At 44.5% G+C, this 19,798-nt stretch overlaps 2 protein-coding genes across 5 annotated transcripts in view; both read left to right on the top strand.

The window, feature by feature from the left end:
• The first annotated feature begins 211 nt into the window (after positions 1 to 211).
• On the top strand, positions 212 to 5,345 carry FNDC4 (fibronectin type III domain containing 4). 4 transcript variants are annotated; one of them, XM_043979988.1, is made up of 7 exons: positions 212 to 624; positions 827 to 978; positions 1,062 to 1,177; positions 1,423 to 1,627; positions 2,125 to 2,214; positions 2,798 to 2,896; positions 3,162 to 5,345. In XM_043979988.1, the coding sequence occupies exons 2-7, from the start codon at positions 855 to 857 to the stop codon at positions 3,179 to 3,181; spliced, it is 654 nt and encodes a 217-aa protein (XP_043835923.1). In that variant the 5' UTR covers positions 212 to 624; positions 827 to 854; the 3' UTR covers positions 3,182 to 5,345. The 4 variants fall into 4 exon arrangements, with proteins under 4 accessions (XP_043835923.1, XP_043835922.1, XP_043835925.1 ...); XM_043979987.1 differs by having other exon boundaries at positions 2,798 to 2,919; XM_043979990.1 differs by lacking the exon at positions 2,125 to 2,214.
• Positions 5,346 to 7,375: 2,030 nt separating this feature from the next.
• The window catches only part of IFT172 (intraflagellar transport 172), a 47,699-nt gene continuing 35,276 nt past the window's right edge, over positions 7,376 to 19,798 (top strand). The window contains 10 exon segments of the mRNA XM_043983243.1: positions 7,376 to 7,523; positions 12,570 to 12,713; positions 12,940 to 13,052; positions 13,564 to 13,603; positions 13,876 to 13,941; positions 14,376 to 14,455; positions 14,910 to 14,997; positions 15,793 to 16,007; positions 16,549 to 16,672; positions 17,066 to 17,161. Of these exon segments, the coding sequence (XP_043839178.1) occupies positions 7,485 to 7,523; positions 12,570 to 12,713; positions 12,940 to 13,052; positions 13,564 to 13,603; positions 13,876 to 13,941; positions 14,376 to 14,455; positions 14,910 to 14,997; positions 15,793 to 16,007; positions 16,549 to 16,672; positions 17,066 to 17,161 (1,005 nt within the window). The 5' untranslated portion in view covers positions 7,376 to 7,484.

The raw sequence follows: 19,798 nt of genomic DNA, 5'->3' as shown, positions 1-19,798 counted from the left end.
GTCAGAAAGACCCTAGTACTTGTCATATCCAGACACCACTTAACGCTAACTGGACCACTGGGTAATCTGTTCCACCTCAGTGTCTGTGGGAAAGAAGGGAAGACAGTAGGAATAAAGTCTTCTGGAGAAGGAGAATTGAGGGCGGGGCTGGGGGGGGGGTGGTGGTGGAGAAAGAAGGCAGGCGAGAGCCCTGGGCGGGGGCGGAGGCGGGGCTGCTCTACACGTCCCAGCTGCGGCGGCAGAGCCAGCGCGCTGCAGAACCACAGTCCGCGGTCTCAGTCTGGAGGGTCACATCCTGCTGCAGAGAGCGACGGAGCGTGGCACCTCAGCATCCCGCTCCGCACCGGGGAGCAGAGCCAGCATCAGGACCCGCAGGAAAGGGAGGAAGCAAAAGAACGAGAGTGCGAGACAGCAGAGTCCTCTGAAATCCAACCGGACCAAAGCCCAGCTTTCATCACGCCCTTAGCTCCACAGACCGGGCCCTGCACCGTCTTCCTTGCCGGGCCTGGGCTGGCATGGGGTAGAGGCAGCGCAACGGAGCTGAGAGATGGGCCGCTCCCTAGGCATAGAGCGGCCCCTTAGGCTCAGAGCGGCCTGACCGTCGGAGACACTGGGGCCCAGCAGGTGGGTGTGGGTAGGGTAGAGGCGTGTAGTTAGTGGAACTGCTTGTGTGGGCGTGGGCGGAGCTTACCTGGGGACTCTTGGGGGTTGTGGTGGACACAGCTTTGGGGAGCCTTTAGGGGTGAGGTTGGGTCCTATCTTGGGCACTGGCTGCAGATCCTATTTGTGGGCAGTCTCTGATACCCAGGACTCCTGACACCTGCAGGAGCCCCTAAACTGGCTGGACTGAGCAGATGATGACCCAGTGCTCCAGAATGGACTCTGTGGGGGCAATAGCTTCACTGATTCCTCTGACCCCATATCTAAGCCCTACAGTCCTACTGCTGGTCAGCTGTGACCTGGGGTTTGTCCGAGCAGGTAAGTTGAGTGAGGATGGAAGGGGCCAACTAGAACCTACTCTATAGGTTCAGTCATATTAACTTGTCACTTCCTTGGCACAGATCGACCTCCTTCCCCTGTGAATGTGACTATCACTCAGCTCAAAGCCAATTCAGCCACAGTGTCCTGGGATGTTCCAGAGGGCAACATTGTCATTGGCTACGCCATCTCCCAGCAAGTATGAATCAGCCCTCTGGTCCCTCCTTTCTTCAGATTTCCCTTCATCCCCCTCAGGCTCTCCCCAAGTTGGGTAAATACTGGAGTAGGTATCTCCCATAACAAGCACTCCTACAGTTTCCTCCATTTACATATCAGTCCCCCTGGGACAGGCTGCACATGATCCTTGAGGGGAATATTATAACCAGAACCAGAATGTGTCCTGTGTTCAGGGTCCTGTGATCTCCCACTCTTCTGCCACCACAGAGACAGAATGGACCTGGACAGCGGGTAATCCGAGAAGTGAACACCACTACTCGAGCCTGTGCTCTTTGGGGCTTGGCTGAAGACAGTGACTACACCATACAGGTCAGGAGCATTGGTCTTCGGGGGGAGAGCCCCCCTGGGCCTCGGGTCCACTTTCGAACTCTCAAGGGCTCTGACCGCCTGCCCTCAAACAATTCAAGCCCAGGTAAGTTCCTGACCTGATCTATATCCCTCTGTACTCAAGATCCTCTGACACTTACCTATCTAACCACTCAACTTACCCAAGGCAAGTAAATATCCTAGATAAATAGAAAGAAGGGTGGTTGAATTAATTATGCTACCACTATATCTCCGAGGGATGGCAGGCTGGGAGGGAGAGGAAAAAGAAAGGGCTGGTAATTTGGAAGTGCTTTTTACAAGGCTACCTTAAGCTGACCTCCAGCCCACAAAGCTTCCATCCTGAGTAAGAAGCTGGCTTTTTGCCCCACCTCAACTATCTGATGCTTTGATTCCCCGACTTCCCAATCTCTCTGTCCACAAATCAGCCATCCTTGGGGAGAGGATGACCTACAATTTGAGCTCGATGGCTATGAATCTATCCCTCATTCTAATTCCCAGCTGTGCCTTCCTTAAGTGCCTTTTAAAATAAAGCTTCCTAGCTGCCCCCTTGGTAATCCTTCAGGCCCTGTGTGTCCTCCTCAGGTGACATCACAGTAAAAGGTCTGGATGGAGAACGAACCCTGCAGACAGGGGAAGTGGTCATCATTGTGGTGGTGTTGATCATGTGGGCAGGTGAGCAAGAAGTTTGGAAGAAAAAGGGTCAGGGTACATTGAGGACTACTTAGGAGGGCCTGGGGATTAAAGAGATAGGAGGCAATAAGATGGGAGGTGGCAAATAGCACTGGGAGAAGGGGACAATAATCATTACTTGAATTTCTAGAGCACATTGAGATTTTCAAAGCATTTCCCTCACAACAAACCTATAAGGTAGGTAGTGAGAATTGTCACCATTTTATAGATGAAGAAACTGAAACTCATAGAGGTGAAGTCACTAGTCCAAGGTCACAAGCAAAGGAAAAAGAATGAGGGTTGGTGCATTTAGGGAGGGTGGAAGGGAATCTGGAAATAACCTGAAGCTAGCAATGGGAAGCTGATGAGAATCTAATGAAAAAAAATCAAGGGGGTAGGACTTTGTAAGAGGGAGGCAAAAATGAAATGATCAGACTATCTGGGATTTTATAGAAAGTGTGTGTGTCTGTGTGTGTGTGTGTGCCTGTGTGTGTGTGTGTCTGTGTCTGTCTGCTCTTTGAGGGTGAACAGAGGGATCCAAAATTGGGATTACGGAAAAGAGTAAAGTATCTTGATGTTATTACAGCTGTCATTGGACTATTCTGCCGTCAGTATGACATCATCAAGGATAACGACTCCAACAATCCCAAGGAGAAGGGAAAGGGGCCAGAGCAGAGCCCTCAAGGTCGGCCAATGGGGGCCAGACAGGTGATGTGGGAGTTAGGAACTGAAGAAGGTTGGCAGGGTGGGTGCTGTAGTAGAGGTCTCCTCAGGTAGCCATCAAGACCCAGATAGTGAAGGAGAAACCTGAGACAACAGAGAGAGAATGGAATGGCTTGGAAGAATAGAAGGGAAGTAGGTGCATGGAGTAGGAAAAGAGAGGAGGAGAACTATACCCCTAAGATTCTTGAATGGTCTCAGAGCTTCAAGCACATAATTTTCCATTACAGAAAAAGTCACCATCCATTAACACCATTGACGTCTGAAAGAAGGAAACGGAGCCAAAAGAGAGAGAAGGATTGGGAATGGTGATAAAGACTCAGATGGCCATCTGCCCACGATAGAAGGATCCTACCCCCTTCCTTACAGCTGAACCAGAGGGGATAATTAGCATTCCTATACACTCAAACCTGCCTCCTATCCCCCTTTCTCACTGTAAGCAGGGTCATGAGGGCTTGATAGGGAAAGCTTCCCTAGACCTGGAGAGTGAGTAGAAAGTGGGAGAAGCCCCCTGTGTCCCAGGTCCTAAGAGCAGTGACTTGTCTAACCTTATCCCATGAAGCCCAAGGAAGCAAATGACCTACTTCACCTGCATCAGGATTGTCAACATCTTTAGCTGCCTCTAAACCCAGCCTCCGGCCCCAGGACTCAAATGGGGGTCTTTCTGTAGGCTCTGGGCAGGGGGGAGAGACTTTTGGGGCCCAGGGACCAGACACCACGCTGCACTAATCTAATGTCTTCCATGAAGCCTGAGGAGCTTCATTGCCTCATCGGGCAGCCTCCAAGAGCTGCTGGTGATCACACACACCCCTTGGGCGTTTTTACAATAAAAGGTTCTTGGAACAAAGTAATTTTCCTATGTGACTACTGGAATTTCCCTAACTTTTTCTATACAACATCCTAAAGTGTCCCCATCATACTGGCCCCCAGGTTTCTTGTATCAAATGTTCTATTTCTTTACCTAGAGCTGGAAAAGGGTGGAGAGACTATAAGAGGAATGGGTGTAGGGAGTCCCTAGCTCCAGTTGTTTTCAATTCAAGCACTTATTGAGCACTTTGTATCTTACTATGGGCTCGGTATTCTGCTAGATGCTGGTGATACAAATATAATGCCAACAATCTGGGGAGAAGTATATACAAAATATATGCAAGATAAAAATATAACTCCTGGGGGTTGAGGTAGGGGACTAGCAAAGTTGGCAAGTGGGGGTGAGCGTGTCAGGATAAATCTTATGAAAAAGGTGGTGATGGGACTTGAACTGAACCTAGAAGGAAGCTAGTGATTCTAATTGGAAAAAGTTAGAAAGGAGTATAGGCATAGGGACTTGGTGATGGAATGGCCTAAATATATAGGGAGTAGCAAATAGGTCAGTTTAGCTGCACGAAGACCTGAAAAAGTAGGCAGGAACCAGATTATGAACATAGGAATTTTTATTTTATCCTAGAGACGATAGGGAGCTATTGAATTTTTCCTTCTTGAGGATGTGGTCAGACCTGTGTTTTTAGAATTTCATTTTGAGGGAAATTACTTAGGAGGCTATTGTGATAGTTTCAGAGAGATGGATGAGAGCCTGAATGAACATTGTGGCTGTGTAAATGGCGAGAATGGCATCAAGAGATGTTATGAAAGTCAGATCGACAAAATTTGCCTGTTAATTGGATATATAGGGAGTGATGGGAAGAGGAGAAGATAACTGGGGTTGGGAACCTGGGTTACTGGAAGGATTTAACTTCCACAGCTATGGAATTTAGGGAGAGAGGAAGGTTTAGGGAGAAAAGAGAATGAGTTCCATTCTTAAAATGTCAAAGTGAGATGCCCATGGGATGTTCAGTTGGAAAGGTCCGATAAGTGAAACATGAATGGAACTTGGGAAGGATCTAAATTCTCCTGATTATAGTCAAAACAGGGTAGTTATAAGACGTCAATTACCATTATTCAAAAAATGATTGTCTCTCCTATGTGGCAGGCACTGTGCCATTGGAGACCCCATGACAAAAATGAAACTGCCCCTGTTCTCAAGGAGCTTATGGTCTATTCTCTACTGGGGAGCATAGGTAGGACAGAGAAGGGGGGGTTCATACTATCACCTATACCTTTTATATCTTCCCTGTCCACAGTCTACATCAGAACTTTTGCTTACCCCATCAACCTGCTACACAGTGACACGTCTGACCAAAGCAATGTTGGTTAGTCCTTCCTATTGATAGCATCAGTGCCCCTTGATCATCATCTCTTCAGTAGAACTCAGCCTATGTCAGAATCTTTTTACCCCTTTCTAAACATTTATCTGCTTGTCTCTAGCAGGACTCAAGCAAGGATAATACTTTCTGCATGGCACTAAACTGCACAAGTTTAGTGCTCAACAGTAATGATCAAATGTTGATGACTCATTAATAAAGAAAAAGTTTAATGGAGTCATGTTGAGACTCTGTCTTGCACAACATCCTGAGGGGAAAAGAGAAAAAAGAGGTTATTTTTGCCAAGTGAAACAATGTGACCCTGATCTAGGTTATTTTCTTTCTGGGCCTAATTTTCTGTGAAAATTATGTTATGAAGATAAGAGAAATCCTGGATGACTGCTCTACTAGCAAACTAACCCAGAGGCCGAAAGCTTCTAAGACAAAACCTATGCCCTGAAAATCTCTACCCCTCCGAGCCTCATTCTCTTCCTTCTGGAAGCCTCAGATCTTTCTGATTCACACAGAAGTAACTTTCGTGATCACCAGCTCCATTTCTGTTGGTGATGATGGGTAAGAAATAAGAATTCAAGTACACAGAGACAGCAAGATATGGTGGAAAAGGCACTGGAGTTGTTAGCTAATGGATCTACAATTGGAAGGGACCTCAGAAGCCATCTAGTCCAATCCCTTCAATTTACAGTAAGGAAACAGGAGTCCCAAAGAGGTTAAATGACTTGCCCATGGTCACACAGGCAGCAAGCATTAGAGAGAAATTATGAACCCAGGTCCCAGCGTTCTTTGTATTATACCTATTGCATTGTCTCCTCCCCTCCACAGCGCCACAACATGCCAAACTAAGCAAACTCAAAAAAGATTTTGTGTTAAACAGAACTAGGAAAAGAAATCAGACACAGGAACCACAATCTTCTGAAAGTAAAGAGGTAAGACTTAAACTAGCAACTTGGAAAGAAAACTAGTTGAAACATAGAAAGGAAGAGAGGAGGGAAAGACTTCTAAAAAACAGTTTGGTTTTGCTACCTGTCAGATACTGGGCAAGTATCTTCTTGGGTCTCTGTTTCTACATACGTAAAAGTAGAAGTTTGGATGAATCAACCTCTAAGGGCCTTTTTTGTCTTTTATCCTGTGGCTGTAAGGCAAATATCTCTATTTAGCCTGAAATCAAGGCTCCTATTTCTTTAAGTTCTATAGTCTTAGGAATCACCTAACATTCCAGATTAGGAAACTGAAGTCTAAAGAGGTCATGACCAGCTGGAGGGCCCAGGTTCAAATCTTGGCTCTGCTACTTAATTACCTGTATGACTTTGAGCCAGTGACACAAAATCTCAAGATTTAAGTTTCCTCAACTGTAAGATGAGGGGCTTTTTCTAGATCACCACTGAGCCTGTACTTATAGCTTTAAATTTGATTCTTTAACTTGCCTAAGGTAGCAAGTAGTAGAACTGGGCAAAGAGGTGTAGTGGAAAGAGCAGTGATGAACTTTTTGTTGTTAGAGGATCTGAATCTGAATCTGACTCTGGGACTTACTACTACAGTGACTTGGGCAAGTCACCCCAGTTTCCTCAGCTGAAAAATGAGAGTTGTTGGATGAGATGATCTCTGGGGTCCATGATACAAGGACCTAGCAACAAAGTCACACAGGTAACAAGTGGCAGAGTTAGGATTTGGACCCAGGCCCTTTAAATTAAAATCTTTCTATACTCTTTCTACTGCGGCCTGGTCCTTAAACAGCTCCTACTGTATACTTCTGAGGGTCACTGCTCTCTTCCCCCTCGCACTCCCACCTGTCCCCTCCAACTGGCCAATACCCTGTTAGAGACAGAAGCCTTTGAGCAATGGCTCAGAGGTGAATTTGGGAGTGTGGAAGCTGGTATCTTTGGCCTGGCCTCAGGCTCAGGAATTGATCTAAACTGGGAAGCTGGGTTTGCTCCAGGGGATGAGAACATACTTTGTCCAAGAGCTTCCCAGTGCCAGTTTCCCTCCTCCCCCTCCTTTCTCCCCTCCTTTCTTCTCTCTTCTCCCCCCTCCCCTTTTTTATCTTTTCCTCCTCCCCTTGTTATTCTTCCCCCGCCTGCCTCCCGCCCTTCTCTTTCCCCTTTTTCTTGTACCTCTTCTCCCTCCTCTCTTTCTCCCCCTCCTCCCTCCACCTCTCCTTCCTTAATCTTTCCCTCTCCTTCCCCCTCCTCCCCTGTGCCCCCCCATCACACTTGCGCATGCGCCATCGGCGCGCGCTGAGCTGTCGCGCTGGGCCTACGTGAACGTCGCGCTGCCGAGTTAGCTGTGTGCGAGAGCTGGTTGCCCGGGTAACCGCGGGAGTTTGTTGCGGATGGTGCGGGAGTTTAGTGGTGCGTCGCCATGCAGTTGAAGCACTTGAGGACCCTCCTGAGCCCTCAGGTGAGCCGCCAAGGGTCCCTTTGGCCGCCCGCCGCTCCTCTGACGTTACTCAGGGCTCGGGGGCAGCGGGGAGCCGGTGGGGGCTGCACCGAGACTCTGAAGGGGCGAGATTGCGGGGATCTCTGTGGGGCCTCCTTCCCTCCCCCGGCACCCTCTTCTGTGCCCGCAGAGGGTGACCGGAGGCGTTGAGCACCGCCAGCCCTGGGGATAGACACAACAATTACAGCCGTAGTCCCCGAGAGAGCTAGAGATGGGGGGGGGGGGCGCCTCGGGAGCCGTCCAGTCCAACTCCGCCGTTTGACAGAAGTGACCTGATCAAGGACACACCCGTAGTGAGTGGCAGAACCTGGATTTGGATCCTGGGCCATCGACTCTAGACCTCGGCTTCTTTCCACTGCACCATCAAACTGCTTGTTGAATGGAATTTCAGCTCTAAGTCTGTTATCCTGTGATAATAGTAATAGTAGCTAGAGTTTCAAGGTTAGCAAAGTGCTTTACATGAGGTTATCTTGTTTGATCCTTACAACAACCACCCTGTGCAGTAGGTGGTATTGTTGTCCCCAGTTTACAGATGAGGAAACTGAGGCTGAGAGAGGTTAAGTTACGACAATAATAATAACCGCGATTATGACAACTAGCATTGATATGACAGCTAGTGACAGGCAGGATTTGAAGCTAGGTTTTCCTTACTCCGGATCCTGTATTCTACCTATCTGATCTCAGAAATTGTTAAGTATCCAAGGGTTCTGTCCAAGGGGAGATGGGATGGAGAGGTCTGAGGGGGAACATGACAGCTACCTTCAAGTATAGGGAAGGGATTAGGAGCGGTGGGGGAACTTGCTAAAAGGAAGATTAAGGCTTGATGTCAGGACATGCTTCTCAACCAATCCACACCATCCAAAAATACAGTGCAGGCTGCCTCAGAAGATAATAAGTGCCCCCTTTGAATAAATGACTGTTTAGGTGCCTTCTAATTCGATTTCTGTGATTCTGTAAGAGTTCACTCCAGTGTAGGACCTTCAGCCTAACAAAAGTAAGAACTGGAGACTGGTGGCAGTGGCCTTAGCAGTGAGACTGGTTCTGGCTCAGGGAGGTTGCTCTGGTTAGTCTCAGTAAGGTGTTTCGCTCTGCCCCTCTCCCCCGAAGAGGAAGGGTATAGGGCAAAGAATCTAAGAAGATAAGGAGCTCAATGAGTTAGGATTATAAAGGATGATTCTGGCCTCAGGTAAGGGAAATCCTTGGTGACAGATCTGCATAGAGCTAGTGATGGGTAGGAAATAGGTACTTTAAAGCATTATTGGTCTTGGGCATTCTTGAACGCTGTCATTTAGGCATCTAGATGGTGAAGTGGATAGAGTACTGGCCCTGGAGTCAGGAAGAGCCAGGTTCAAATCCAAGTTCTGCCACTAGGTCCACTTCCCCTCTCCAGGTCTCAGTTTCCTCATATGTAAATTGGGGATAACAATAGTACTACCGGGGCAGCTAAGTGGTACAGTGGATAAAGCACTGGCCCTGGATTCAAGAGGACCTGAGTTCAAATCCAGCCTCAGACACTTGACACTTACTAGCTGTGTGACCCTGGGCAAGTCACTTAACCCTCATTGTCCCACCAAAAAAAAGAAAGAAAGAAAGGAAGGAAGGAAAGAAAGGAAGGAAGGAAGAAAGAAAGAAAGAAAGAAAGAAAGAAAGAAAGAAAGAAAGAAAGAAAGAAAGAAAGAAAGAAAGAAAGAAAGAAAGAAAGATAATAGTACTACCTCACAGGATTCTTGAGAGGATCAAATGAGATAATAATTGTAAAACACTTATTATAATGCCTGACATTGCACACTAAAGCTCTGTGACCCTGAGCAAGTCACTTAACCTCTCTTGGCCTCAATTTCCTGAACTATAAAATTCTGATAATGATAGCTCATACCTCCCAAAGTTGTTCTGAGGATCACATGAGATAATTTGTAGGGTGCTTACAGTGCCTAACACATAGTAGGTACTATGTTATCTATCATCATCTTTATATGTGTCCATAGAAGAGCTACCCAAAATGCCTAAGGCCTTATTTTAATTCTTATGATATTTAATGAAGCACTTATTTATTTCTTACCCCTTATTCTTGCTACATAAATAGCCCATTTCTTTTTCCAATTATACATTCCTTGATGATGTCTTTTACAGTACTTCTGGCGTGTAAGTTTTGAGTACTTGAGAGATTTTCCTGGTGAGGGTGTTCCCACAACCAAGACAGATCACAATCCCTCTATAAGGGATATGTATGTATGTATGTATGTATGTATGTATGTATGTATGTATGTATGTATATGTTGTTATCGAGGACTGCTGTGACCAACCTATCAGTAAGCCTCTCTGAATTTAGCTAGGCTAGTCCTTAACACCATAAAATTTGGGAGTTAAAAGGGACCTCAGCAACTTTCTAGTCCAACTCATGCAAAAGGAATCTTCACTGAAATATACTTGACGCCACACAACTTCTGTATGAAGAGCTCCAGGGATCTCTCTGGAAGCAGCTCAGCCCACTTTGGGCTGGTTCTCATTGTTAGCAAAGTTTTGCTCATATCAAACCTAAATTGGCTTTTTTGCAACTTCTACCTATTTTTCCAAGTCTGCCTTTTAGGATCAAATAGAAAAAGTCTAATGCCTCTTCCACATGACAGAATTTCAAATATTAAAGATATCGTGTGTCCCTTCTCAGAGCAAAACATGTCCAGTTTCTTCAACCAGTTTTCCTATGTCATGGACTCGATCCTTCATTTAGGTAAACTGTATCTACAGCATTCCTTTCATTTACTAGTTTAGTAATGATGTAAAAAATGTAAATAAAGTTATTCTAATATGAATCCTTTTCTTGATGAAGCCTCTATTCTGGCTCTTTGTATTCACTGCTTCCTTGTTTAGATGTTCACTGTCTCTTAATAATCCATTGTAGACGTTTCCCAGGAATCAAAATCAAGCTCACAGGCTATAACTATAGTTGCAGACTCTTCAGTTATTCAGTTAGTTAAAAGCATATATTAAGGGCAGCTAGGTGGCGCAGTGGATAAAGCACGGGCCCTGGATTCAGGAGGACCCGAGTTCAAATTCAGACTCAGACACTTGACACTTACTAGCTGTGTGACCCTGGGCAAGTCACTTAACCCTCATTGCCCTGCCAAAACAAACAAACAAACAAAAACACCCAAAAAACCAAAAGCATATATTAAGGGTTTATTTTGTGTTAGGCCCTGTGCATGATTCCTGTCCTCCAGGACCTAACCTCATAGGGGAAATAACATGCATATAACTACATACAAGATATAAACAGACTAAATGGAATGTCATTTCAGAGGGAATATACTTGGGAAGAAAAGGGAGGAAGGGAGAATATGCTAGATAAGGCCTTCTATAGAAAATGGAATTTAGGATGGGATGAATCTTGAAGAAAACCAGGGAAGTCAGGAGACAGGTAGGGAAGGGAGAGTGTTCCAAGCATGAGAGACAACCAGTGAGAAGCATAGAGTTGGGAACCAGAGTTTTGTGTGTGAGGAATAAAAAGTAACAAACAGAGGATCTTATATTTGATCCTGAGACAATAGGGAGCCACTGGAGTTTATTGAATAGAAGCAGTGACATGGTCAGATCTGTACTTTAAGAAAATTGATTTGCAAGCTGAGTAGAGGATGGATTGAATTTGGAAAAGACATGAGGTAGGGAGATCAATGAAAAGGCTGTTATTATAGTAGTCCAAGGGAGAGGAAATGAAGGCCTGAATTAGGGTGGTGGCTGTGAATGGAAAGAAGGAGGTGTATAGAGAGATATTTTGAAGGTAGGAATGACAAGACTTGACAGTAGATAGGATATGTCAGAATTGAAGATAACACCAAATTTATGAACCTGTTGACTGGGAGGATAAGAGTTCCCTTGACAGTAATAGGAAAATTGGGAAGAGGAGACGGTCTTGGAGGAAAGATGATGAATTCTGTTCTGGACACAGTTAGTTTGAGACACTTTTGTGGTATATTGCTGTGTCCAAAAGATAAACCATTGATGCAAGGGCTTGAGCTCAGGAGAAAGATTTGGACCAGATATGTTACATTTGCATAATTGAGCCTATGGGAGTTTATAAGCTCACCTAGTGAGGTAGTGTAGAGGGAGAAGAAATGAGGGACCTTGACAAAGCCTTAGAGGAAATCCTCGATGGTGGATGTGACCTGGAGGAAGATTCAGAATAGAAGACTGAGAAGGAGCAGTCGGATAGAAAGAGAGCTGGGGGGGGGGGGAAGGGGGGCAGCTAGGTGGCACAGTGGATAGAGCACCAGCCTTGGATTCAGGAGGACCTGAGTTCAAATCCAGCCTCAGACACTTAACACTAGCTGTGTGACCCTGGGCAAGTCACTTAACCCCAATTGCCTCACCAAAAAATAAAAAAACAAAACCAAAAAAAGTTACTGGCTGTGTGACCCTGGGCAAGTCGCTTAACCCCAATTGCCTCACCAAAAAAAAAAAGAGAGAGAGAGAGAGAGCCAGGAGAAAGCAGTGTCACAAAAACCTGGAGAAGAGGGACTATTCAGAAAAGGGTGATGGACAATATCAGAGATTATAGTGAGGTCAAGAAGGATGAAGATTGAGAAAAGGCCATTAGATTTGGCAATTAAGAGATCACTGGTAATTTCAGGGGAAACCGTTTCAGTTGAATAAGGAGAATGAAAGCCAGATTGCAGATTTTAGAAGCAAGAGGAAGGAAAGTAAAGCTACCTGGTGTAGATAACTTTCTCAAGAAATTTAGATAGAAAAGGAAGGAGAGAATTCAGAAATGAGTTGGTTCCTGCTCTCAGATACTTTATATTCTACTGAGGGAATATGTGGTCACAAGTTAATAAAGACAAAAAAAGTTAATAAAGACACAAAAAAGAAATACAAAATTTGAATTATCGAGTCAATTTTACATACTTATATTTCTTATGCTTTTGTTTATATTCTTGAATACTGTTACTTCTCAGTAGAAGCTAAAATAAAATTTTCTTTTTAATTTAAAAAATGTACCTTTTCATCCACCAGGATGGGGCTGCAAAGGTGACCTGCATGGCTTGGTCCCAGAACAACGCCAAATTTGCAGTCTGTACAGTGGACCGTGTGGTGTTGCTGTATGATGAGCATGGGGAACGGAGAGATAAATTCTCCACCAAACCAGCTGACATGAAGGTGAAGAGAGAGACTACTTCAGCCTTGGACTCTACCCTAGGTCCTGAGGACAATGGAAACTTTTTAGCACTTTCACTAGTCTTAAGTCACAAGAAATGGCATATCACTCTTATTCCATCCACTTCTCTTTTCCCCTCCACATTTCCCTTAATTTCAGTGCAATCATATAAACCTTATTTTTCACTGTTTTTCCTAATATACTTGCATTCTTTTGTCTCACCCTTAGTATGGTAGGAAGAGCTATGTGGTGAAAGGCATGGCTTTTTCTCCTGACTCCACTAAGATTGCCATAGGACAGACTGACAACATCATCTATGTATACAAGATTGGAGAAGATTGGTAAGGCTAGAGATAGTGAAAGTGGGTGGCTGGGAAGATATGAGGAGTGAAAGGGAAATGATGCCCTGGGGAGAAGGGTCTAAAGATGAGATAGTAAGACCTGCCCAGAATACATAAGCATTCTTTACCATGATATTGGTCCTTCTGTCATTCTGCTTTCCCAGTCCTGTTCCTAGAAGAGTCAGTGTCACATAAACAAAGCAACAAAAAAAAAAAATAAATAAATAAAGCAGCAGCACTGTATCTCTGCTTAATAACTGAGGTATGGACAGTGTCACTGAATCTCTATTGTTCACAAAGGCAAGGCCGCTCAGAATCCCACATAGTCTTCCACCTAATGCTGCCATGGAGCCTCTGTAGATAGAAATACAAATGGACCTTAAGAGCTAGTTCAGTAGTATTTTCCCTGGCTGCTCCTTACCCAAGGCTTTTCTTGATACTTCCCATAAGATTCAATGTTAACAAGTTGATTATGCTTTTGATACCTTTTTTTTTCCCTTTTTTTGGGCAGGGGTGACAAGAAAGTGATCTGCAACAAATTCATCCAGACGGTAAAGTATTATACCCCCTCAGGATGCCTTTATTGGGACATGCAAGTTTTTATCAGGATATCTGACTTTCTGAGTTCCTTAGTCTGACATCTGTTGCTAGCTCCATTGCCAAGGAAATAGCAGTTTCACTACTTATCCCTATATGCTTTCTCTTTTTGAGCTTGGTTGTGTCTTTCCATGCAAAAGACAGGGTAGTGCTTCTGTATTGATTGTTTTTGATAGTTATAAGCAATGCTAATTCCACAAAATTGTTATTTTTTCCTTCCTTATAGAGTGCTGTTACTTGTTTACAGTGGCCAGCAGAATACATTATTGTTTTTGGACTGGCTGAAGGAAAGGTAAAGGAGGGAAACACGGAAGAGGTGGTCAACAGGGCCTTGTCTCTCTTAGAGTGAGAGCTCTATAAAGTATTAGTATTTATTTATTTATTTATTTTTTTGGCTGGGCAATGGGGGTTAAGTGACTTGCCCAGGGTCACACAGCTAGTAAGTCAAGTGTCTGAGGCCGGATTTGAACTCAGGTACTCCTGAATCCAAGGCCGGTTCTTTATCCACTGCGCCACCTAGCCGCCCCTATTTTTAAAGGTAAGGTAATTGACCGTAGTCATACCAAATGACAGTGGAACTGAGAACAGCTTTTATATTGAGTCCCAGCACCTGAGTTTAATTGTACTGGAGGGAATAGGGGCTTAGGGTATTTTAGTCTTAACTTTCCCTCTTCTTAAGTCTTGCCCATGTGCAGAGAGTTCATCTGGCTTCTTTCTCTCTTTCAGGTCCGTTTAGCAAATACTAAAACCAATAAATCATCTACCATCTATGGGACAGATTCTTATGTCGTGTCACTAACATCAAAGTAAGTAAGAGAGAGTGCTGCTGCCAGGGGTGGGGGTGGGGGGACATAAGGATATTGGGAGTAGGTAAATGGGTGGCTTTTGAGGGGCTGTGTATGCGGGGTGGAGGGAGCCACAAGTTGGGATAGGGCTTAAGAGTAAAAAGGCACTTGATTGCTGGGATTGAGTGCTTTAGGAAAGGTTGTGTAGTGTGGAAAAAAACTGGACTTGGAGTCAGGTAAGACTTGGTTTGAATCCCCACTCTGACATTTATGAACTATAACTCCCAAGGCTGTTTTCTCCTTTGTAAAGGGGGATAAAAATTGATGTTGTACCTATCTTATAAGGTTGTTGTTATATTCAAATGAGATAGTGGATATAGAGATAGAGTGTTTTATAAACCTTTAGAGCACTCTGTAAATGTCAATTGTTATTACTTTGTTTTGCCATTATCTCCTTTTTCTCTTGACTTTCCAGTGGCTCTGGAAAAGGAATTCTTTCTGGCCATGCTGATGGCACCATTGTCCGATATTTCTTTGATGATGAGGGCTCTGGGGAATCACAGGTGTGTATGGTAAGGGATCCTTGGAAATCAAGGTGTTTAGAGAGTGAAGGTCAGGTGTGGTTTGGAGCTTCATAGGAAGAATATCAGAGGACTTAGATGTTTGTATTTGGGAAATCCAGAGGGTTAGAATCTAGGGAGAGAGAAAGCTAAGAATTTGTGGGAGCAATAGTCATAAGGATAATAGAAGTTGAGGGTTTAGGAAGAATGGTACCTTGAGAGTGCTTGAGGTTAAAATGGAATGAGGGGGCAGCTAGGTGGCGCAGTGGATAGCGCACCGGCCCTGGATTCAGGAGGACCCGAGTTCAAATCCGGCCTCAGACACTTAACACTTACTAGCTGTGTGACCCTGGGCAAGTCACTTAACCCCCATTGCCCCACAAAAAAAAAAAAAGAAAAGAAAAAGAAAAAAGAAATGAGGACTCTGGGGAAAGTGGGTTTTGTGGCTGTGGGTCTGGTCATTGCATGTTGATCAGTGTGTGGTCTCACGGGTAGGACTAACAAACTAATTTTGTTTGATATCAGTTTGTAAGAGTAGTCCTCTCATACTAGTTATTGTATGTATTGGGAGTAGTTGCCTCTTGGACACTGGTCAGTATGTATGTGTGTGTCTTCCTAAAGGAGATTTGGTTTGTGTAAGTAGGATCTCTCTTGTGTTAAGGGAATAATTTCTGTAGGGAGAACATGGTCAAAGTAAGTGTGAAGGAAGTAGTGAAAGGGAAGGAGTTTTGTTTTGTTTTTTAAATGAAAACAGGGTCAATGTGGCTGCTTGCCAGACTTCCTCCATCCCTTTTCTAGGGGAAATTGGTCAGTCATCCATGTCCACCCTATGCCTTGGCTTGGGCATCTAATAGCATTGTGGCTGCTGGCTGTGACCGAAGGATTGTGGCTTATGGAAAAGAAGGCCATGTACTGCAAACTTTTGATTATAGCCGTGACCCTCAGGAGCGTGAGTTCACCACAGCTGCAGCCAGTCCTGGAGGCCAAGCTGTCGTACTGGGAAGTTATGACAGGTAGGACAGGAAAATGGTTGAACAGCCAGCAGAAGCCATTTGGAAGTCATCCCATAGCCTTGTCCCATCTTTCTCTATGCTTCCTTTTAGTCTCTTCTCATTCTCTTGTCTTTAATCTCCTGGGCCTCAGACTTCCTATTTTTGTCTTTTCTATATTTCTGTCTTCTTTCATCCCTTTATGTCTCTTAAGTACCTCTTTCCTAAATGACTTCTTCCATCTTCCTTTTCTCCAGCTTTTACCCATTTCCCTATATTTAGGAGCTCACCTTACCACCTCTCCTTTTAGCCTTACCTTCCCTTCCACAGCTTCCCTAATCATTAACCCTTTTGACCCATTCCCAAATCACCTCATAGTCTATGTTCTCTTTCCCACTAGACTTCTCTCCCCACTCTCTTATTGACCCTTTTCCTCACCAATGAAGGGAAAACATTTTTTCCCATCAGTTACTATACTCCTCTTCTTCCTCCTTCCTCTACACTTCTCTTCTTAAGCCCCCATTCCTTCTAAAAACCATATGCTTTGTGTCCTTTGTGTCCCTAGGCTTCGAGTACTGAACTGGAGCCCTCGACGAAGCATCTGGGAGGAGGCAAAGCCCAAAGAGATCGCCAACCTATACACAGTCACTGCCTTAGCTTGGAAGCGAGATGGTTCCCGACTTTGTGCAGTATGTTTACCTAGAACCCCCTTCCTGACAAGAACTTTTCCCTTTCCTAGGAAAATCCTCCCTTTCCCTAAAGATCTTTACTTGACTCCACCAGCAACTCTACCTTCTTTTGGCCCCATTCCACCAATCTGGGGACTGGAAGTCAGGAGGAGAAATTAAAATCTTCTCTGTTTAGAGGTCACTGGGAGGATGCAAAGACATGTGTATAAAAGGCTAGTGCTTCACCAGTCTCACCAGTTTGTGATACCCTGCTTCTGCCATCTTTTGCCTTTGTTATGCTTACTGCCAGCTCTCTTACAAATATTCTCTCTGTCCCCAGATGCTTCTTCTTGGTTAATAATTCTGCCTCAACACTTTCTAGTGGCTTCCAAATCCTGCCATCTTTTCTCACAGGGCACATTATGTGGTGGAGTAGAACAGTTTGACTGCTGTCTCCGAAGAAGTATTTACAAGAACAAGTTTGAGTTGACATATGTAGGACCCAGTCAGGTAAGTAGGACATATTCCACCCATCCAGGCCTTGCCCACGAGTCACCCAGCTTTGTTCTATTTCCTTTCTTCCCCAGGGCATATCATTATTATATCCAAGGATAACTATTTTCATCACATTGCAAGCAGAACTTCATTGGAGAGCAGGTCACATCAGGGTAGTTCTCTGGGAGTCCTTTGAACCACAACACTTCTTGCTTTATTTTAAAGAAGAAACTGACAGACATCAGATCTTTTAAACCAGACTCTAGAGCAAAGCTTCTTAAACTGTGGGTTGCAGCCCCATCTGGGGTTGTGTAACTGGATGTGGGGGTCGTGAAAAATTTGGTAACGATAAAAGGTTATGTATACCTATTTAATCTATATACCTGGGGTCATGTAAGGGCAAAAAGAGGTCACAAATGGAAGAAATTTAAGAAGCCCTGCTCTAGAAACCGGTTCTCAGTCCTTTTCTAGTTTGAAATTGTCTTGATTGTGAACTATCCTAGGGAAGACAAATAACTCATGCTTACATGATACTTCAGGGTTTACAAGCATTTTCTTCACAGCTCTATAAAGAGAAATAGTGCAGGTATTAAGATGAGGACACAGACTTAGATGAAGTATCCACAAAGCTGAGATCCAGACGTAAGTCCCCGACATCAAATGCAGCTCTTCTTCCACTCTACTATGCAGCAACAGAGTGTGCCAATTAAAAAAAAAAATTTTCTTGGACTAGACCTATGATTTCATTGGTATAGGAAACTTCTGGTAAGGAAATTCCCTCTACCAGTGCAGGTAAATACCTATTCTTCAATTTACAGAGTTAGAGAGTTGCCTGGGGCACTGAAAGTTACTTGCCCAGGGGCACACAGCCAGTATGTGTCAAAGGCAGGATTTGAATCCAGGACTTTCTAACTCCAAGGCGAATTCTCTGTCAATTATACCATACTGCCTTTTTTTTTTTTTTTTGGTGGGGCAGTGGGGGTTAAGTGACTTGCCCAGGGTCGCACAGCTAGTAAGTGTTAAGTGTCTGAGGCTGGATTTGAACTCAGGTACTCCTGAATCCAGGGCCAGCGCCACCTAGCTACCCCCATACTGCCTTTTAAATGTTATTTTTATTGATATCTTGCTCTTACTAAAAGCTAATTTATAATAAGTAGCTAGTATTTATATAATACTTTAAAGTTTGTAAAGGACTTTATAAATATTGTCTCATTTTTTTCTTCATAACAATACTGAGATGAAACATGCACTCAGATTCATTGGGATTGATTCCCTTTTCTTGTGGGTGGAAATATCCAAGTTACAGAGGGAAAAGGGGGATAAGGGATTGGGAAAGGACACATTTCTTCCCTAGACTGTGCTGCCAGGGCATTTGGCTCTGGCCAAGGTAACCAGGTAGGCCAAAGACCAGGAGTGCAAAAAGAGCCAAGCATCCAGACAGGCAGGGAGGTAGGCCCAGATGGCCTTGAACTCAAAGAGGAGGTAGCCCAGCATCTAGGATCTCAGTCCTCAGCCCTCAGGAGGGCCAGGGCCCAGGACCAGGCAGAAACCCAGGTCTTATTTCCCCAGCCAGACTCTTTTTCTTTCCTGCTTCCAACCCCTAGAGCTGGTCCATCACCTAGGGAGGACCCTTCCCTTACTATCCTTTGCTTCCTTCAGCTACTCAAGTCCTTGAAGGCCAGATGGCCAGGGCTAGAGGCTGATTTCGGGTTAAAGGCCAATGTCCAACCTGGGGTAAGAATGCTATCTTAGAGGATATCCAGAGCCCAAGGGCAGGTCCTGGAGCAAGGCTCAGTAGTCTCCTCAGCAGGCTCAGGACCAGACAGAACCTCAAGTCAAGTCCCTTCCAGGGGGCACAAGAGCAATCAGGCAGGTCTTGATTCTCTGGGAGGGGCTCACCTATCGGGCACTCTCTCCCACAGCAGTCAGAAGGGTTTTAAGACTGCCAGGGCCCAAAACTAGTCAGAAAATCCAGGTTCTTACTCCCTTTCCCCTAGAGACAAGCAGATAGGTAAGCAAGCCGGCAAGCCTTGAGCCCCAGGAGAGATACAGCTTCCATGTTCTGTGTCACCCTCAGTAGCCCCTGGGCCATTAGCCTCATTTCCAAATATATATGCCTTCTCCCTTCCTTATTCAGTGAGCTATCCCTTATAACAAAAAATCAGAGCAAAAAAGTTTAACAAGACCAACCTACACATCAACCTTGTCTGACAATATATGCAATATTCCATATTCAAAGTCCCCCACCTCTGCAAAGAAGGAGAGAGGTGAATTTGTTCAACTCTTCTGCAGGGTCAGGCTTGGTCATTATCATTATACAGTGTTCTCTTTTGTTTGGTTTTGTTAATTCATTTACATTATCATAGTCATTGTATATATTGTTTTCCTGGTTCTGCTTACTTATTCTGCATCAGTTCATAGAAATCTCCCCATGTTTCTCAAAACTATTCATGATCTCCATTTATTATGGCACAGTAACATTCTTTTTTTTCCATTACATTTGTTTAACTATTGCCCAATTATTAGGCATTTTGTTTCTAGGTTTGTTTGTTTTGTGGGATTTTTTTGCCAACCTGTGATTTAATTGGTTTAGGGCTCTCCATTGTGTGACACATTTTATCAATCAATTTCTCAATCACATTTTCTCAATCA

This window comes from Dromiciops gliroides, chromosome 2, assembly GCF_019393635.1.
Source record: "Dromiciops gliroides isolate mDroGli1 chromosome 2, mDroGli1.pri, whole genome shotgun sequence".
Classification (NCBI taxonomy): Eukaryota; Metazoa; Chordata; class Mammalia; order Microbiotheria; family Microbiotheriidae; genus Dromiciops; species Dromiciops gliroides.
This window is presented reverse-complemented; position numbering and strand designations above follow the sequence as displayed.

Excerpts from the sequence above, each read along its gene's own strand:
- FNDC4 (XM_043979987.1), top strand. The coding sequence starts at position 855 with ATGATGACCCAGTGCTCCAGAATGGACTCTGTGGGGGCAATAGCTTCA. Across the intron at positions 2,215-2,797 it reads GGTGTTGATCATGTGGGCAG|CTGTCATTGGACTATTCTGC; the intron begins GTGAGCAAGAAG and ends ATGTTATTACAG. Across the intron at positions 2,920-3,161 it reads GGCCAATGGGGGCCAGACAG|AAAAAGTCACCATCCATTAA; the intron begins GTGATGTGGGAG and ends TTTCCATTACAG.